This window comes from Siniperca chuatsi, linkage group LG5 (genome assembly GCF_020085105.1).
Source record: "Siniperca chuatsi isolate FFG_IHB_CAS linkage group LG5, ASM2008510v1, whole genome shotgun sequence".
Taxonomy (NCBI): Eukaryota; Metazoa; Chordata; class Actinopteri; order Centrarchiformes; family Sinipercidae; genus Siniperca; species Siniperca chuatsi.
Genome location: NC_058046.1, coordinates 2,271,340 through 2,288,603, shown reverse-complemented (window position 1 = coordinate 2,288,603; position 17,264 = coordinate 2,271,340). Strand labels below are relative to the sequence as shown.

At 39.0% G+C, this 17,264-nt stretch overlaps 1 protein-coding gene across 5 annotated transcripts in view; it reads right to left on the bottom strand.

The window, feature by feature from the left end:
- Window positions 1-1,321: 1,321 nt before the first annotated feature.
- prdm6 (PR domain containing 6) overlaps window positions 1,322-17,264 on the bottom strand; it is a 110,781-nt gene continuing 94,838 nt past the window's right edge. For 2 of the 5 annotated variants that reach the window (XM_044197586.1, XM_044197584.1), the window contains exons 8-9: window positions 12,590-12,766; window positions 1,322-4,568 (exon numbers count right to left, since the gene is read on the bottom strand). In XM_044197586.1, coding sequence (XP_044053521.1) covers window positions 4,451-4,568; window positions 12,590-12,766 — 295 coding nt within the window. In that variant the 3' untranslated portion in view covers window positions 1,322-4,450. Of the gene's footprint in view, window positions 6,271-12,579; window positions 12,767-17,264 lie in introns of all 5 variants that reach the window. The other 3 variants (XM_044197587.1, XM_044197588.1, XM_044197589.1) reach the window with 3 other exon arrangements.

Genomic DNA, 17,264 nt, shown 5'->3' with positions numbered 1-17,264 from the left:
AACTGAGTATTTTCACAATGTGTACTTGTGCTTTAGACACGTGAGCACATTTTACTGATACTTGATGATTTACTTTACTACTTACTTTTTCACACTTTTCACAAGTACATTTTTTAAAAGTAATGCAATTTGCTCTTTGTTTACAGAAACCCTCTCTAGTTCAAACTTTCATTAATTATAAGCTGATTAAATTTAACATCCCTACAGTCAGATGTCGGCCCTGTTGTCTGCAACTATTGTCAACAATTATTTTAAAAATAAATTCCCCACTTCAACCTGGTTTCCAAGTGTTTTTCTGGATATAACTTTCACATTGTGAACATGTTTTATATTATTTAGACAGAGGTTATGAATCAGCCATTCCTGGGGGTTTTCCCTCTCCTTGTACATTACCTTTATGTCTTTTTTATTTTAACTTGTTCAAATAAATAAACTCCAACCATAAAACCATTTTTCCTCCTCAGCCGTGTTTCTCAGTCAGCAGTTTTCTCTCTGTTTTTCTTCTTTCACACTAACTGCCTCCAATTAAAACTACCACTTCCATAATCTCATTACATATCATTTAATCTGGACTTATTCAGACATTTACCAAAAAAAAAAAAAAAAAAAAAGACATGAAACTTTTTGTTTGGCCTCAGGGTTCGGATCTGGTTCCCACGGTGAAAAAACAGCTGTGATTGATGTTTGAAAGCTCTGACTGTTTGTTTTGGTGAATTTGTCGAATCCTCGCAGGAATAATCTCTGAAATCAGACTGGAAAGTGGAAAGTCCAGTTTATGTTTGCAGACTGACAGAGCTGAGGTCAAGACGGTGCTGTGTGTGTGTGTGTGTGTGTGTGTGTGTGTGTGTGTTGCAGATATTTAGCAATAAGTAGAGGCAGCTGCTGATCGGTCACTAAACCTCCTGTGTGGCAGTTTATAAAAAGTAGAGTTATCAGTTAAGTTTGAAACACATTTAAGTGATAATCTCAGGTGATGTGGGGGCAGGAGAGAAGCCACACCCCTTTTCTAAATGCTCCAATCACAGATGAGCAAGAGCAACCACCGGCAACTTTCTAAATAATTATTAAAAAATACAGAATAAGTTTCACTTCATATTTCTATTTTTTTTTTCCTCTCCGTCAAACGATGTCATTGTTCTTATTCACAGCTGTTGTTTTATGTTGCACAATTTTACACAAAATGACTGAGAATACTGAAGCTGTTTTAAAAGTGAAAAGTTATTTGTTAGTTAAACAGAGGGTTATCAGTAGATTTAACATATCTTCTGTAAGGTGGCGTGGGAAACATTGTAGAATAATAAAGCACAGAGAGCATTACTGATAAGAATCAAAACTGGACTTCAGCTTTATTTCCTATAGAACAACATCTTTTTGGTTTTTGATCTCATTTTGTCATTTATTTAAAAAAAGGGGGGAAAGGAGTCAGAATTCATGCAAACAAGATCGAGTCAAAATGGATTCATAAGAGTCTTTCTGTTTGGCATGACTGTTTTTTTCCCATCAGAGTCTATCAGTCATATTACAGAGGAAAATGATTATCATCATCAGAAGGGCGGAGCAAGATTCAGTTACTGTTCAGCTGATCAGAGGTTGATTTCATCCAGAAAAGTTGTTTCATGTTTCCTTCCAATTGAGGATAAATTAATTCTGCATATCAATATAATATTTTTCACTATTAGAAACCTCCAACTTATGATGTTACACCAAATTTGGGTTTGGAAAGAAAAGACGACATTAAGTTTACATACTTATTTCCGACGTGTTCCTTGATGAAAGATTGGTGCTGCCAAAATCCACTGTAGCTTGTAGAAATATCAAAACATGTCATCAGGTTGTCTATGTTTGACCAGTAATTCAGGGTGGGTTTTTATTTTAAATAAATAAATATAATTTTGTCACAAGTTTGTGTCTCAGAAATGATTCTTGAAGTCCATCCTCTGGATCCTGACAGATGTGAACAGAAAGTGAATTTGCTCAGAGCTCTGGTTCATATTCACATTCGTGTTTTTGTCCTTTACTGAGTCAGATTATTTTACCTCAGTCCCACTGATCCATCATATAAAATCCCATAGTTTGTATTTTTCTATATACAGCATTGGATCAATCTGCATTCTGAATAAAGAGATGTCTCACTCGGGTACAAAACTGTTTTACTTTTATCGTAGAAAAGGTTTCAGTCGTAGTCATCTGGACACTGTTTTCAGAATCAAGACGTTTCGGTTCCCATCCGGAAGTCATTCTCAATTGTGAAAATGTTCTGAGAACTCAGAAATGTAAGCTACTCTGTGTTGCTTAAGTCCTGCCCTCACGGATGATTACTGGTTACTGGGTCATCATGGAAACAAAAGAAGGGCAGTTTCAGGTGAAACTAGGCAGGGTAAACAGCAGACACTCAGGTAGACTCCTCCCTGAGGGCGGGGCTTAAGTAACACAGAGTAGCTTAAATTTCTGAGTTCTCAGACCATTTTCACAATTGAGAATGACTTCCGGATGGGAGCCGAAACGTCTTGATTCTGAAAACAGCGTCCAGATGACTACGACTGAAACCTTTTCTACCATGGAACACTCCTGGACGAATGAGGGACTACACCGTCCTGTTTTACTTTTAGTTACACAAAAACGTCTCTAAGAGTTTGGAGAGCAGTTCGTTCAGCTCCAACGTGTCTGACCTGTCTGCCATCGCCACCCAAACATCAGGACATATTATCACATCACACAAATGATAAGAGGTTTACTCTAAATGGAGAGATAAACCATCTCAAATATAGGAATATATTTTTTATATTTATTCACGCAACACTTGATGACCTGTGGCTATCAAGTTTTGGGAATCTGTAAAAATGTAAAACTACTTCTTTTAAACTATCACTGTTGCATTCAAAGCTCACTGGAAGAACGTCAACCTATGCCTACAGATATTTCTCACTTTTCATAGGTAGGGTTAATTTGTGTAAAATAAGTGATAGTTTTCCAGGAGTTACTTTGAACAGTTGATATTGGGGGACTTGGTACCATTTTTGACATTTGCGAAGTATTTTCACATATGAAATGTGGTGGTAACTTCAAATTTAATCTGCCAAGCTTTAAAAGTTGACATATAATTCCAACTGCCATCAATGTTAAAAAGTATTACCAGAGCTACACGTGTATTCACATAATATAACTTCACAATATTCGACAGAATGTATGAAAATTTCTAAGTAGTCAAATGGTCCAACAGACAAGAACTGATGATGCAGATGTCCTGTAGGACAAGTGAACATGCAAGACACTGATGCTGATTGGAGTGTGGAACTGAGCAATCACTCAAGCAACCTTTGTAGGCAGTTAATCATAGAGGTAGATCAACGCTACAGCAAGAGCAGACATAGGTAGCCAAAAACCCATGGTACTGACTACTACTAAATCTCAGCAAATCCAGCAGCCATATACGAGACAGGTTTGGTACTCATTTGATTTGGCTCACATTTGGTACTTAAGTGCCAGAACACAGCCAGAGTTTGCCGACACTCAGCCGCAATGGGCCTGAATTGTAATGTTTCTGTTCAGCGTGGCCCATTAAGTATAGGTTATGATTAATTACAGCACAACTTGTCATGTTCTAGTTGTCATAACCAGCAGGAGGAAGTGTTCACAATAAATAAATAAGTAAGGTTGAGTGTGAAAGTTTGTGTGATAAAAGTAAAGGTGTTTTCCCGCAGTGAAACATCCCTCTGAGTTTTGGTTTGGACTGTAGATTTACATCCACCAGCTTCAACACTGTTGATCTTTGGGAAGTTACAGTTTTCAGATTATTATTATTATTATTATTATTAAAGCTTTTTAAACTCTCAGGCACAAAAACCTATTTGGTGTTCATGTAATAACTGTGCTTTTACCCTCACTCATTTTAATACAAAGTGTATCGTAATGACACAGGACTATTTACACATCTGAGATTGCTTGTGTATGGATTCAAACTTGCATTGCGTAGCAAATATACTCTATGAGACAACACTTATCATGAGAGAGATGAGAAAGTATTTTTCAAACCAGAAAACATTTGCCCTTTTTGGTTTTTAAGATGTTTGTGCTTCAGACGATCAGATGTTTTCTTTATACTCATCTGAAAAAAACAAACAAAAAAACTGAACAGATGGGAACACATGGACTGACTTTAACCCAGATACATTTTTAAACACATGCTGTGTCAACTTCATATTTACCACATCTCTTTATGAACTGTGGGATTATTTCTATAAGAAATCACATCCGTTATCTCTTCAGTATTTCCCTCCTTTCTACATCTTAACATTTGCCAACATCAGAGCTGCAAAAATTAAATTATCAACATTTCAAAACAAAAGTGCCCGAAGCATGATATGAGCAAGAAGATAAATATAATTTATGTTTCTTTTGTCCTTTCTTTTTCTTTTCTTTTGTCATTTTTTCCCACAATACATACTCCTTGTCATTTTATTTTGTTCATTTTGTGACGTAAAACTCGAGCGTCATCCTCAGACGTTCGTGTTGTTGCTCGTTGTGCATTCTCAGTCTGTTTGCTTTGGTCGCGCCCTCCTTTGGCATCACTGTTGCAAAAAGAAAAAAGAAACCGAGAAGTAAAGCTACAGACAGACAATCAGTCTGAATTTTTTGGTATTTCATTGTTTTTGTCCCGGTTTCAAGAAAGAGTTTTCTTTGGAGGGAAACCAGACATGATTCCCAAAAGTCACCAATAAATATCCTCATCCAAAGAAGTTTGTTAGTCCGACCTCTTTGTCTGAAAGTTCTTCTTCTCTGCTGGGAAAAAAAAGGATCTTTGGTTTGGTTGAATCAGGAATCTCTCCAGCAGGATGAATGTGGCTTTAATGTCTCTCTGTCAGTCAGTCAGTCAGTTAAGTCACAACTGTAGACAGTCAGAATATGTTCACACTAAGCCGGCTAAATCTGAAAACGCTCTTAACGAACCACGTCCTTTTTCAGGTTGTTTTCCTAAAGATCTCCATCCACAATGAAATGCCAGGACAACAGGAAAAAAGTCTCTTCTCTGTTTCCTTTTTTGGTCAGCAAACAGAACTTATTAATCACAGCTAACGTGCTGAGCAGTGGGACTACTCTCCATCATCACCTACAATGTGTTTCAATACACCATCTCACGATTTAGTTGTTCTCATTTACATATTTTTTGTTTCTGCTGTCAGACAACGGAACAAGTATAAAATACTGATTTGATTCTGGCTCGTAAATGCTACCTGTTTACCTGCTACTGAGCCGATTAAATCAGTATTTCCTGATCATGAAGTCATCTGACAAAATCAATATAAATACAGCACAATGACAACACCTGTAGCCTGGGACGGGCTGTATTGACATTTTGAGTTAAAGGCAACAGAAAGTTGTCTTAAATTTACTGCCACACATCCCACAACAATAACTTAGCAGGCTTATGTCGTAGTTTTCTAAAGGCTCAGTTTTTGTCTAAGGCTAAATAAATGCGATGTAATGTAAAGGGCTAGATAAACTTCCTTTTTATCAAATGTAACACTCCACACAAACTCAGAAACCTGCATGTTACTACGGGACCCCCCCCCAGCATGCTTAGTGAAGTTAATATCCACAGGCAGCTGTTTAAATCACACAAACCACCAGCTGCCTATATGTCGTGAACTCATTAACTATATCTATAACTACTGATCGAGGCCCCCAGTTTCACTGTGAGCTTTCTGGTTTCATTATAGGCATATTGTAGAGGGTGGGGAAATAAAGTCAATGAATCAATACATTAAAACAATGCAGTTTTCTTCGTGTATACTCGTCATGGAGTCAACTATTTTTGTTCATTAGATTTCTGATATCAGTCGGCCTGGTGAAGATAGTGTGTCTTCCTCAGGAGCTCTGCCTCTGGGGACAGCGACGGCAAAATGGAGGGTCTGGGTCGATGTGAATTGAACAGATGGACGCTTCAGTAGCGCTTACGCACTGCTGATGTCGCTTTTGATACAAATTCCTAGTAAAACATGAAGTCAGCATTTTCAGATTCATCCACTCAGGAATGTTTCTGGTGAGAAAAATGCTGGCTTAGTGTGGATGGAGAGCCAAAACAGAGAGAAAAAGACGTGTTTTCAAATTTAGCTGCCTTAATGCGGATGTGGTCTCAGTCAGTAAACAGTCGGGGGTTAATCCACCTCGATGGACTCGCTGCTCTCATTCACTGGTTTACACTCGTTCGGAAGTCGCTGGTGGCGGCTGAGCTGAGTTGCCTGCGTGAAGCTGCGGTCGCAACGCTCGCACCTGACACACACACACACACACACGTACAGAAACACACATACAGAAAAAGAAACACAAAAAAGATAGATAAGAGACAGTGATTAGTTTAAGAGTTTGCATGAAGATAAGAAAAACACAACACTGCTGAAGACAAAGAGAACAACACAACACACATGTGCATGTACACACACAGACAGACAGACAGACAGACAGGCAGACAGACAGGCAGACAGACAGACACACACACCTTCCTGTTAACTCTAATATCCAGTGACAGTATGAAGTGTGTGTGAGGCCCAGCGGAGCAGCAAGCTGTAATTGTTGCCCTGATCTCCACAACCTGACAGATTACACACACACACACACACAAGGTCCACCTGTCAATAATCCATCTACTGGGCTCGGGGGGGGGTATTCCCATCTCACACACACTTTAACAAACACACACACAAGCACAGACATATCCAGGCCTGATAAAGCAGCGTCACTGTCACTTTCAATAGAAAGAGAGAAGAGAGGGAGCTTTTAGTCTGAGCTGGAGGGGGGTTAAATGTGTGTGTGCTGGACGAAGTGTGTGTGTGTAGGGGGGCTCTTCAAAGAGAAAGCTGTGTTGAGGTATTGGACTTAACAGCCCTGAAACAAGACTAACATGCTGTTAGATAGATAGGAGGAGGGGGAGGGAGGGGGGTGTTAGTCAGATAAGGAAGGAGAGACACATTTTTTTGTATTGAAGCTCGGCCCAGTGTGGAAGCTCTTTCACTTGAGGTTTTGCTCAAACATTATAAACCATCAGTCAGTGTGTTTACAATTTAGTGACCTGTTCAATGTCGACTTTCAGTAGGAAACAGATGTGTCTAATTTTGTGTTAACGGGAAAAAAAACCCCTGGTTAAAGCAAGTTATATTTTTACTGGAGATGTGATTTCTTGGCCATGCAGACATGTGCTTCTAAGTTTTTCAACGTGATTTGGATTAAATTTTATCCAGACATCATCCCTTGTATCTGTGCAGCCTCATATCCAAGATGATTCAATCTAAAGTCAGAACAAAACTGCAGCTGGCATCACAATGAATTAATATCACACCTAATGCAACAATACAGCTCTTTTATGTGTTTTTAATAATGTTAAATAGTGTGGACAACAGTGGAATAAGCTGTTTCACTCTGTGGCTACACGATTAATTTATTGTTTTGGTGTCTTACATAAATTGTTGACAATAATAAAATAACATATTTTAGTTTATAATCCTTTTCAACAAGCACCGAAAACTGCAAAGGCTACGGCAGTTTTTCCATGTTTTTTTCAACAGTCTCTCAATTGTAAAATGTGTTTTTAAATCCATCATTTAGGTAGGCTGTGAAAAGCACAAATTATATTTTTAGGGTCCATGTAGCCATGATTCGGAAGGCCTGCACTTGCCGACAAACGTGTCCATTTTGGAATATATCTGGCATTTAAGTGTCACACTGGAAAGTGGCACAGCAAAGTCATTTGTGGGTGAATTTGTGACAACTTGCGGGTTGTGCAACACAGCTAATATCTTAGCTCCCTCAACAAATTAAAGTAACCATATTTTGGTGAAGCTAGATGCGTAACTATTTATTTTAAACAACCATTAAAACAATAATAATTGGAAGCAGTAACAGAAACTATACGGGACTTTGAACGCATTTTCTACACAAACGTTTGCTTCACTAATATCAGGATGAAAGAAACTACAAGATCTTCCCATCATACAATTGATTCTAGTGAATGTTATAACCTTGCATGAATGCATCTGATAAAATAGGTTGGGGTATTTTTCATTAACTACATGAACGCAAAGTATTGCAGTTTGTGAGTTAAGTTTATTTAAAATATGTGAGTGAGGCATCTTACAGATGTAAACAGCAGTATTCATTCTGGAAAGACTTTTAGCAGATGGATCTTCCATTTGAGTCCTTCTCATTTTGTAAATCTTCTCACAGCACAAGAAAAACAAAACAGACCACTGACTGAACTGAACTGCTCTGCCCTCAAGGTGGACGTTCCTGCTCTAATTCGTCTGTAAATCTACAAAACCACAACAGCTACTGACATCAAAGCTCCTCTGAAGCTTCTCTGTCACAGCGACTTATCCACCAGGACAGACATGAAGACGGTTCTCCTGCAGAACAAAGAGCTGAGCTGAAACAAGGCGACTGCCTCCTTCTTCTCTTAGCGGGGAAAAATAACGTTGAGCAGTTTGTCCTGACAAAATGACAGAGGCAGCTTTAATCACTTTCCCTCAAGGATCACTGAAGTTTAAGCTCACCTCTTATCTTAATCTCTTCTTTAAAAAGGGGACAGAGTGGGAAGTAAACAAGTACAACCTGTGTTCAGCCACAGATTAATAGGAGTGATGGGAGGCAGAGAGACATGTACAAGAAGTCTCTATTAACAGCACTGTTCAAGTTTACTGTTGGAGCATATTTATATTCATATTTATTATTGATATTAACAAATCAGTTGATTCCTATGTAATGTGAAACTGCAGCATGTAGTGCTGAACCCACTGAGAATCAACAGCCACCTCTGTAGCCATGTGGAGCTTTCAGCCTCTTTTAGCTCATAGTTTTGGTTCTCTGGCTACACTTAGACATATATGGCTGAGCCCCTCAGGCTCTCACCAAACGTCCATATGAAACCCTCTTCTGAACCCACTGTACACTGTTTCCCCAGGAATGACACTACTTCGGTAAAATGCTTTCTTCCATTTTTAACAGCTATAATATTAGATCATCTAGATGTACAATCTTCAGTGTCCCCAGAGTCTATTCTGAACTTGGCAAAACTGCATTTTTGTACTATCCTCCCTGGCTTGGAATAATTTATAAGATAGAACTTAATTTGGAAAAATGCATTCATACCACATTCAAACAACAGACAACAGTTTTCCATGCCTCTTAGGTCTTTTTCTTTTGTGCTATATGTGAATGTTGTAAATTGTGTGTTCTTATATGACTATGTGTAAACAAATCTATACAGCCCTTTTGTCCAGGTCTCTTTTATAAACGAGATAATGTGTCTCTCTGAATATGGGACTTACATTCATCAGGTGGACACACACATAACTCCAAAGGGATTATAATGTTGTTCAGTGTCTGCTGGATGTGGAAGTACGCAGTTGTTTGTGGACAACTTCATAAGATGATGATATATCGGAGCCGCGTTTCTGTCCATTTGGTTTGTAGTATGCAGCCCCGAACTGGTTGTAAAAAAACTTGTTAATGCAGCTTTATGATAAAACTGTAATAAAACATACTGCATCTTGCCAAGAAGTTAGAAAATGTGTCTTCATCTCATGATTTGCAAATGTCATTTTTTTCTAACTACTTTGATCTCTGTGTCACTGTCCAGGTTGTGGACATGTTAAAAATATGCCCTGATTTTGTTACAGTGGCCTAAAATCCCAAACTTTTGTCACAGTTCAGCGTTGATGTTGAAAAACTCAACTGTGAACTGTGTTGAGTCTCAAAAGTGAGCTGGTGGAAAATTGGGATTTGGAGGTGCTGATGGGTGTTATAGAAAACTCAGGGTTATCGTTGATCTCTTATTATAAGATAAGTGCCAATATAATTTGTTAAAATTATGTTAAATGATGTTATTAAAGTACAGGGGAACAAAATGAGGTATCTCACTGACTTACAGATTTAAAATACACATGTAGCTGAACAGAGCAAAAATCTTATTTAAAAAAAGTCCAGAATTTGCTCACAACTGAACCCTGACCTTAACAAAAGGAAAAAGAAACCAGGAGCATTTCATTACATGTCTTGAATCTACTTAGCACACACAAACCTTCCTCTCTTTTGCTTCCTTCAGTACTCAGGAGGATACTTAAAGTTGTGATGTTGCGAATGCTTTTTTTTTTTGCGAGATTGAATAGAATACAGTAGAACAATAGACCAGCTGAGAAAACAGCAGCAGCAGTTTGACAGGCTCCACAGTCCAGCGAGTATCAGTGCTGAAAAGCTGCCGACCACACAGAATCCCTGCCTCCGTCTCCTCAGCGGGAAAATAAAGTTGAGCATTTTCCTCCTGACAAAGTGACAGTGGCAGCTTTAATCTATTCGCCGCACCGTCCAAAAGGAGATAACTCCCCGAGGCCATCGATCCGCTAAAGATTTCTGACGCCCGTCCATGATTGTCTTTGTCCCGCTCTGCCTCCACCGAGACTCTGAAGTGCTGATGAAAAGGTTTGGGGTTTCCTCCGATTGCTTATTAAGAACGCTGATTTGCTTTAACCGGATTTCTCGCCGCCGCTTGTCGTTTCACTTTTACACCGTGATCTCTTGTTCCTCCCACTCTCTCATTTTCTCACTTGTTCTTCTCGCCCTTTTGCTCTCCACGTCAATGACAAGTTTGGATTTCTCTGATTGCTTATTAAGAACATTAATTTGTTTCCCTCAGCTTTCCCCTGATGCCTGTCCTCTAGATTTCCCACAACTCAAATCCCTTATTTCACTTTCTTTAATATCTCTTACTCTTTTCGCTGTTTCCCCTCGGTCACCCTCCTGCCCTCTCCCTGAATGCTGACCTCTGTGTCCACTGGGGGAGTCTTTATTGTCCTCCACCACTGATGGGATGACAGCGTGACAACAGCAGAAACCCCTAATTGCAGTGTGGCTTGCCCTCTAATTATATCAGTCACTGAGTAAAGAAATGGAAATGAGCAGTCTGAGTGTGCAGAGATTTATTACCAGGCCGCTAACTGCTGTGATGGAGCTGCTTCTGTATTTACACCGAACGATGCTCTCATCCACAGTGATTTACAATGAGCAAAACACAACAATAAGAGATGATTTTCCTCGATGGCCAACATCACAAGAAGTCTTTGGTAAGGAGAGCAAAGGTCAGAGGTCACAGCAGGCATGACAGCAGATGTAACAAAATATTCATGTCCACAAAGGGATCATGAATAATGGAAAAGAGCTATAAAAAGCAATGAGGTCCAAGAACAGCAGGTTTTTTTTTGTTTGTTTGTTCTGTTCCCAGAACCGAAAACTGGAACTAAAATAAAATGCAAATATAACACGGGAATCGAAAAAGATTTCAAATTTGTACAAGTTAAATTTCCCAAAGGACTCACAACACTGCCCTTTGCTCCCATCAAAATTTCTTCTCTCTTACATGAAGAAATTAACATCTCAAGCTCACACTGGCTTTTCGTTGTACTTTTCTTCATGTAATAAAATTAGTAATTTTAATGGGAGGAGGTGACAGTGTTACGACTCTTTTGGGAGAGATAACTCACAAGGTTTTTGGGATTCAGCACCTGGACAACATAGATATGCGAGTCTTAACACCTTTTAATAAGTACAAGAGAATAACAAGATAATTCATGGTTAACAAATATTATTGTTATAATAAAAATAGAGAGATGAATGACAGTTCTATTTATGTAAAAGTAATGACATTTTTTTGTATGGGAGCGCTTCGTTACAGAAATTGTTATACTGTTTTTAAATCCTGTTTCCTCTAAATGTATCTATCTTCATAGTTTATCATGCAAGTGAAACCATTTGACCCAGATGACATGTTGTAATTTGAGATGTTAAAGCTGCTTCATTTATAAAGCTTCATAAATACATTATTTACTCTGACTTGTTTGTTGTCTAGCTGCATTGTTCTTGTTCAACCAACAATATGTGTATTTCTTAGTTATTCAACAGGGTCAGCAAATGCCAGGTCTTCAGCTGTCGTACCCAGAGATAACTGAGAGCTCATATTAGTGGGCAAAGTCTTTTTCCATTCTTTCCCTGACGTAGACACGATGGCTAGATTTGCAACGAGACAGCAGTCAGAGCTGTGTAATCATGACACCAACGCTTCTGAGAGGCAATGTGTGAAGTATTATTTTGGGTTCTTCACCATAGTTTGCAATATTATGGATGATGTTATTATGGACAATTTTCTAAAATGCAACTGCCTTACATTTTCATAACGATACCACAACAACAAATCTGAGGAATCACCTGTACGCTTGATACGTAAGTGAGTCAGTTCTACAAAGGAGTTTATGGTGAGGCTGCGTTGGTTGTACTCTGATCAATTTGAACGAATTACGTGGTTGTTTTCCTTCACCGAAACATGAATTTTAGAAAAAGTGTCATCCCTGGTAGTTAGGATGCCAGAAGGTGATAGTTAGGGTGTCAGGAAGTAGTAATGAGGGAGTCAGTAGGCAGTTAAGAGGATGTCAGAAGGTGTTAGCTGGCATATCGAAGTGAAACTGGTCAGCCCAGCCGGAGTCTGCAGCAGGCGGGAGGGAGCAGAAGGTTGGGTGGGTTGGATGGGTGGGGGGTACTCACTGTTACTTACTTGAACGGCTTCTCCCCAGTGTGAGTGCGGATGTGGTTGTTGAGTGTTGTGGCACCAGCGAACGCACGACCGCAGTATCCACATTTGAAGGGTCGGTCGCTTGAGTGCGTCACCACGTGGTTCCTCAAATCTGATGGCTGAGAGAAGGACTGGGAGCAGTGGCCACACTGGTATGGTCTGAGAGAGAGACAGGTGAGAAAATAAGGCGGGTGTGTGTGTGTGTAGTCTATGCTCTTTCCAGGTTTTGTAGTGCAGAGCTGGTGTTACAATCCAGGTGTTGGCGGCACCTGGAAGTTGCCTGAAGACGCTTTGCAAATTTGTATATATCTGTATGCTAAATTTTGTTTTTACAGTAAGTCCTTGAGGTACATTGTAATTCAGCCACCAGCTCTGTTTCCCTGCAGTTCTTATAGAGTGTAATTCTGTTATTTTATACAATTAAAAAATATTGTAATTACCTTTTGTTAGAAGACTGAAATAATGAAAATGTAATGGACATGTCAGATAATCTGTACGACGCATGGACACAAAAATCTGTCTGCGGGGCGCAGTGGTAGCTCACTTGGTAGAGCGTGCGTGCCCCATGTACCAAGGCTGAGCCCTTACCACAGTGGCCCGGGTTCGAGTCCAACCTGCGGCCCTTTGCTGCATGCCATCCCCTCTCTCACTCCCACCTTTTCTGTCTCTCTCTTCAGCTGCACTGTCAAATAAAGGCAAAAATGCCCAAAAATAATCTTTAAAAAAGAAAAATTCTGTCTGTATTGGTAGCTTTTATATTGTACGTCTCTATGCTGTTTGTGTAAAACGTGATTTACTTTCTTTTGTTCAGGATTATGCACAGTATGTGGTATTCATTGGAACTACTGAGTACTAAAACTTAATTTATATGTGGTATTATCTAATGGTATAACAAAAAAACAACATTCATTTCTTCATTCATTCATGTAATTCATACATTCATTCCTAGTACTTTGGAGCGATGGTACTTGGTAGATCTTGGTGGAATACTTTACTTCAGTTTTTCTTTATTATTATCCAACTGCTGTTGATGTAGTTCTTTTTTTCTTTTTGTCCTTTCAAAATTGAGGTTGTCAGGATAGAGAGTGTCTTATGTTGTACAGCTTGTAAAGCCCCAGAGACAAACCTGTGATTTTGTGCTATATTAATTTGACTTTACAGACAAACAAGACGATGAGTTGAAGCACTACAGACAAACAAAGGCTCATGCAAACATGCAAAGAAGCACATAAACATGCAGAATGCAAATAAACAGACACACATACATTCACAGAAGGACATATCTACACACAAACAGATAATTACACAAACACGCAAAACACACACAAACAAAAACACACACATACGAGGATACGAACACACATTAAGACACAGAAATAGATAGAAAGGGATGAGGCAAGTAACCATAATGTTAGGTCTGCAAACACAGATAGCCTACACACACACACACACACAAACACACACACAGGGCAGGGGGAGTCGGACACTGCTCCGGTAACCATGGCAGCATGACCCTCATCAACAATGCAGGCCGAGATCATGACTGGACCATCTATCACTGTGTGTCTGTGTGTGTGTGTGTGTGTAGTTAGAGAGAGTGAGATAGAGACAGTAACAGAACAAGAAAAGAAGATAGAGATAGATATAAAGAGATTGTGTGTGTGTGTGTGTTTGGCCCAAATGGGAGCTCACAGTGGGAGTGAATCAGACTGAAACAAACAACCAAACAATAGCTGTGTGTCTGCTAATAGAGTGTCCTGCTTCCATACAGCAGCAGATCTAATCTTACACTGTTTCTATTTATTGAGCTGAACACACAGTCTCCTGCTATCATTATCTAGTTATTTTGTTTTAACTTACAGGACACTTCCAGTGTGATCACAGTCTCTGCTCATATCCTGCGCCCCCTCGCTGTTTTCCATTATCCTTTTTCTGGCTTCTATCACGTTTACAGATATAAGAAATATTTCATTATTCTTAATCAAAATATTATCCCAAGAGGCAGCAATTTTAAGTATAAAAAAATCTAGGTTCATTCTTTTGTGAACGACATAAGGCAAAGGCTAACATCAGCACAGACACCGTTAGCTAAATGTTCATTTTTAATTAGCATAAAGTGCTGCCGTTTTACTGTGTGGAGTAAAAAAAAAAAGACAGAGACGCAGAATCAGTAACCTCTAAAAACTCCTGAATGTTAACAATAAGTTCTTAGTCAACTCAAATATTTAGAGACAGATTATTTTATTGCTTGCTAACTGTTTCCCAAATCAGGCAACAAAGGAAGGATGAGGACCATAAAGGTCGTTACTTGAAAGGACCAGAAAGCCAGGCTGAACCTAGTCCTCCTTTGAAGATGAGACAGTCCAGAGTCCACCCTTATAAATGCCAAAACTAATGGTATGCTCAGACAGTTCTTGTCAAACTGGAGAAGTCAAAATTTTTCAAAGTTTTCCCCAGCTAGGAAGATTTGACAACAGAATGTATGGAGCAAAATACAGTCAAAGTAAAGAGTAACTAATAACTGATTATATAAACTGGAAAAGTAATACATTAAATGTAATTTAAGTATTTCTTACATTATATTTTTGTGGACTACCATCATCATCACTACGTTTGCCCCTTGATCTTAATTTAACACAAGTAAAAACACAACACTGTTACTTACGACCTTCACTTTATTCCTCAAATTCCACAAAACTTAATTTAACAATTCTCTTAAAACATTTTGTCCCAGAGGGATGAAGGTCACTCCTTGTTTTGGAGACAAAATATTATGTTTATGATGTTTTATTCCTGATTAATTTCACTGTACCTTGTGTATCACTGTGTTCTGTATTACTGTGTTAGGTAAAATGTTTCTGCAGCGGTGCGACCGGGACAAATTCCCGTGTGCTGCCTGTAGTCAGAAAATAAAGCGATTCTTATTCTGAAACCAATAAGACAAAACTCTGACATCAGTACCTTACAAATAGGTAAACACCCCAGAACTAGAATAAAACAAATAGACCAACATCTTCACCGCTCCAATAAATCACAAACACCTACTGTACCCTGAGAGGATGTAGAGAGAACACACACACAGAGAGAGGAAAGTAATAAGAGTAAAATAGTGTAATATAAAATCGAAAAAATTCTCACTTGCAGTTTTCCACATAAAAGGCGTCTCGCCGTGGGGGTCGGTTCATTTATCAGCTGGCTGGTCTATAAGTTCACGCCTCAGTGGGCTGCACCACTATTTATTAGGTGGGTTTTCTATGAAGAGCTGCATTGATTGTGAATAGTTTAAGTTGATGAATGTGTGGATATTATTTATTAAGGCAGCAGGCCGGGAGATTAATGCCCGGTTATTGTTTATTACAGTGGAGAAAGGAGGAGGAGGAGGTGGTGAAGCACAAACACCTCCATCACACGCACACTCGCAGGTATGTGCATATGCAACCAAAATATCTGCACACACAAGCATATGCAAATATGTTCTTGTGCACAAATGAATAAAATCTGCAAACTTTTGCTCACAATTACACATATGCATGAGTTACCACACACATGGTTTGGGTATTTGTACTATACTGTAGCTTAGCATGAACCTCATAAAACCTGCAGCTGACAGTTTGATGGAGCAAAACCAGCACGTAAGTAAACCTAAAACCCAAGTTCTAGTTGTAACCACGACAGACAAGCAGGACAATGTAGCGTTTAGTCATATTTCCAACTGTAGGAGGACACTGAGTCCCCTTTGTCACACAAATACAAACACACACACACACAAAAAACAACAACATGTACTTAGGTCATGTTTATACAAACATTAGCACTGTGTGAAAAAAAAGTCCCCTCATTCATTTCAATGAGACCACTGCGCTGGCACAGCAAGGATCCTAACGCAGAGGGCTTCAGCAAAAAACACAAGATCATCCCAAAAAACAAACAAATAAAGAACCTGGCTCAAATTTTGCAACAACACATTTGTCAAATACAAGCAAGCACACGTTGCGGGTAGATTACTTTATAATGTGAGCAACATAATTCTACTGTTTACCTGGTGATCAAACAGGCGGTGGATAAAATGATTGTCGCAAAGTAATAAAAAAGACTGTGCCTTGTTTTAGCCTCAAAGTCATGGATCTGTTACTCAAACCCGACTTCCTGGGTCACATTTCATCGTTTCTCGGGTACCAAGAGCAACACACCAACACCGACGCACAGACCTCTTGCTGTTTTTTAACGCAAGGCTCTTTTCGGTCTCAATGCCCGGTTAGACTTGAGTTTTGCACAGATTTCTTCTCAAACACCCAAAATACAGCAAAAGTGAAGCTACAAGTTAAACACACAACTAACTAACGTTATCATTATCTTTATAAAAGTGAAAAATGCTAATTATAATTCCCAGAGGACAAGGTGACCGCTTGAAATGTCTTGTTTTGTCCAACCAACAGTCCAAAATCCAAATTAACAATGATGGAAAGAAGCAAATCCTCACCCTGCAGAAGCTGCAACAGCAAATGTTTGGCATTTATGCTTGAAAAATGACTGAAATGATGATTAACTGATCAAATAGTTACTCATTATTTTACTATCGATTAATCGATTTCTCAACTTTTCATTCACTTATATTTCAAGAGATCTTACACCTGATATAAACCCTCTTTATTTTGTC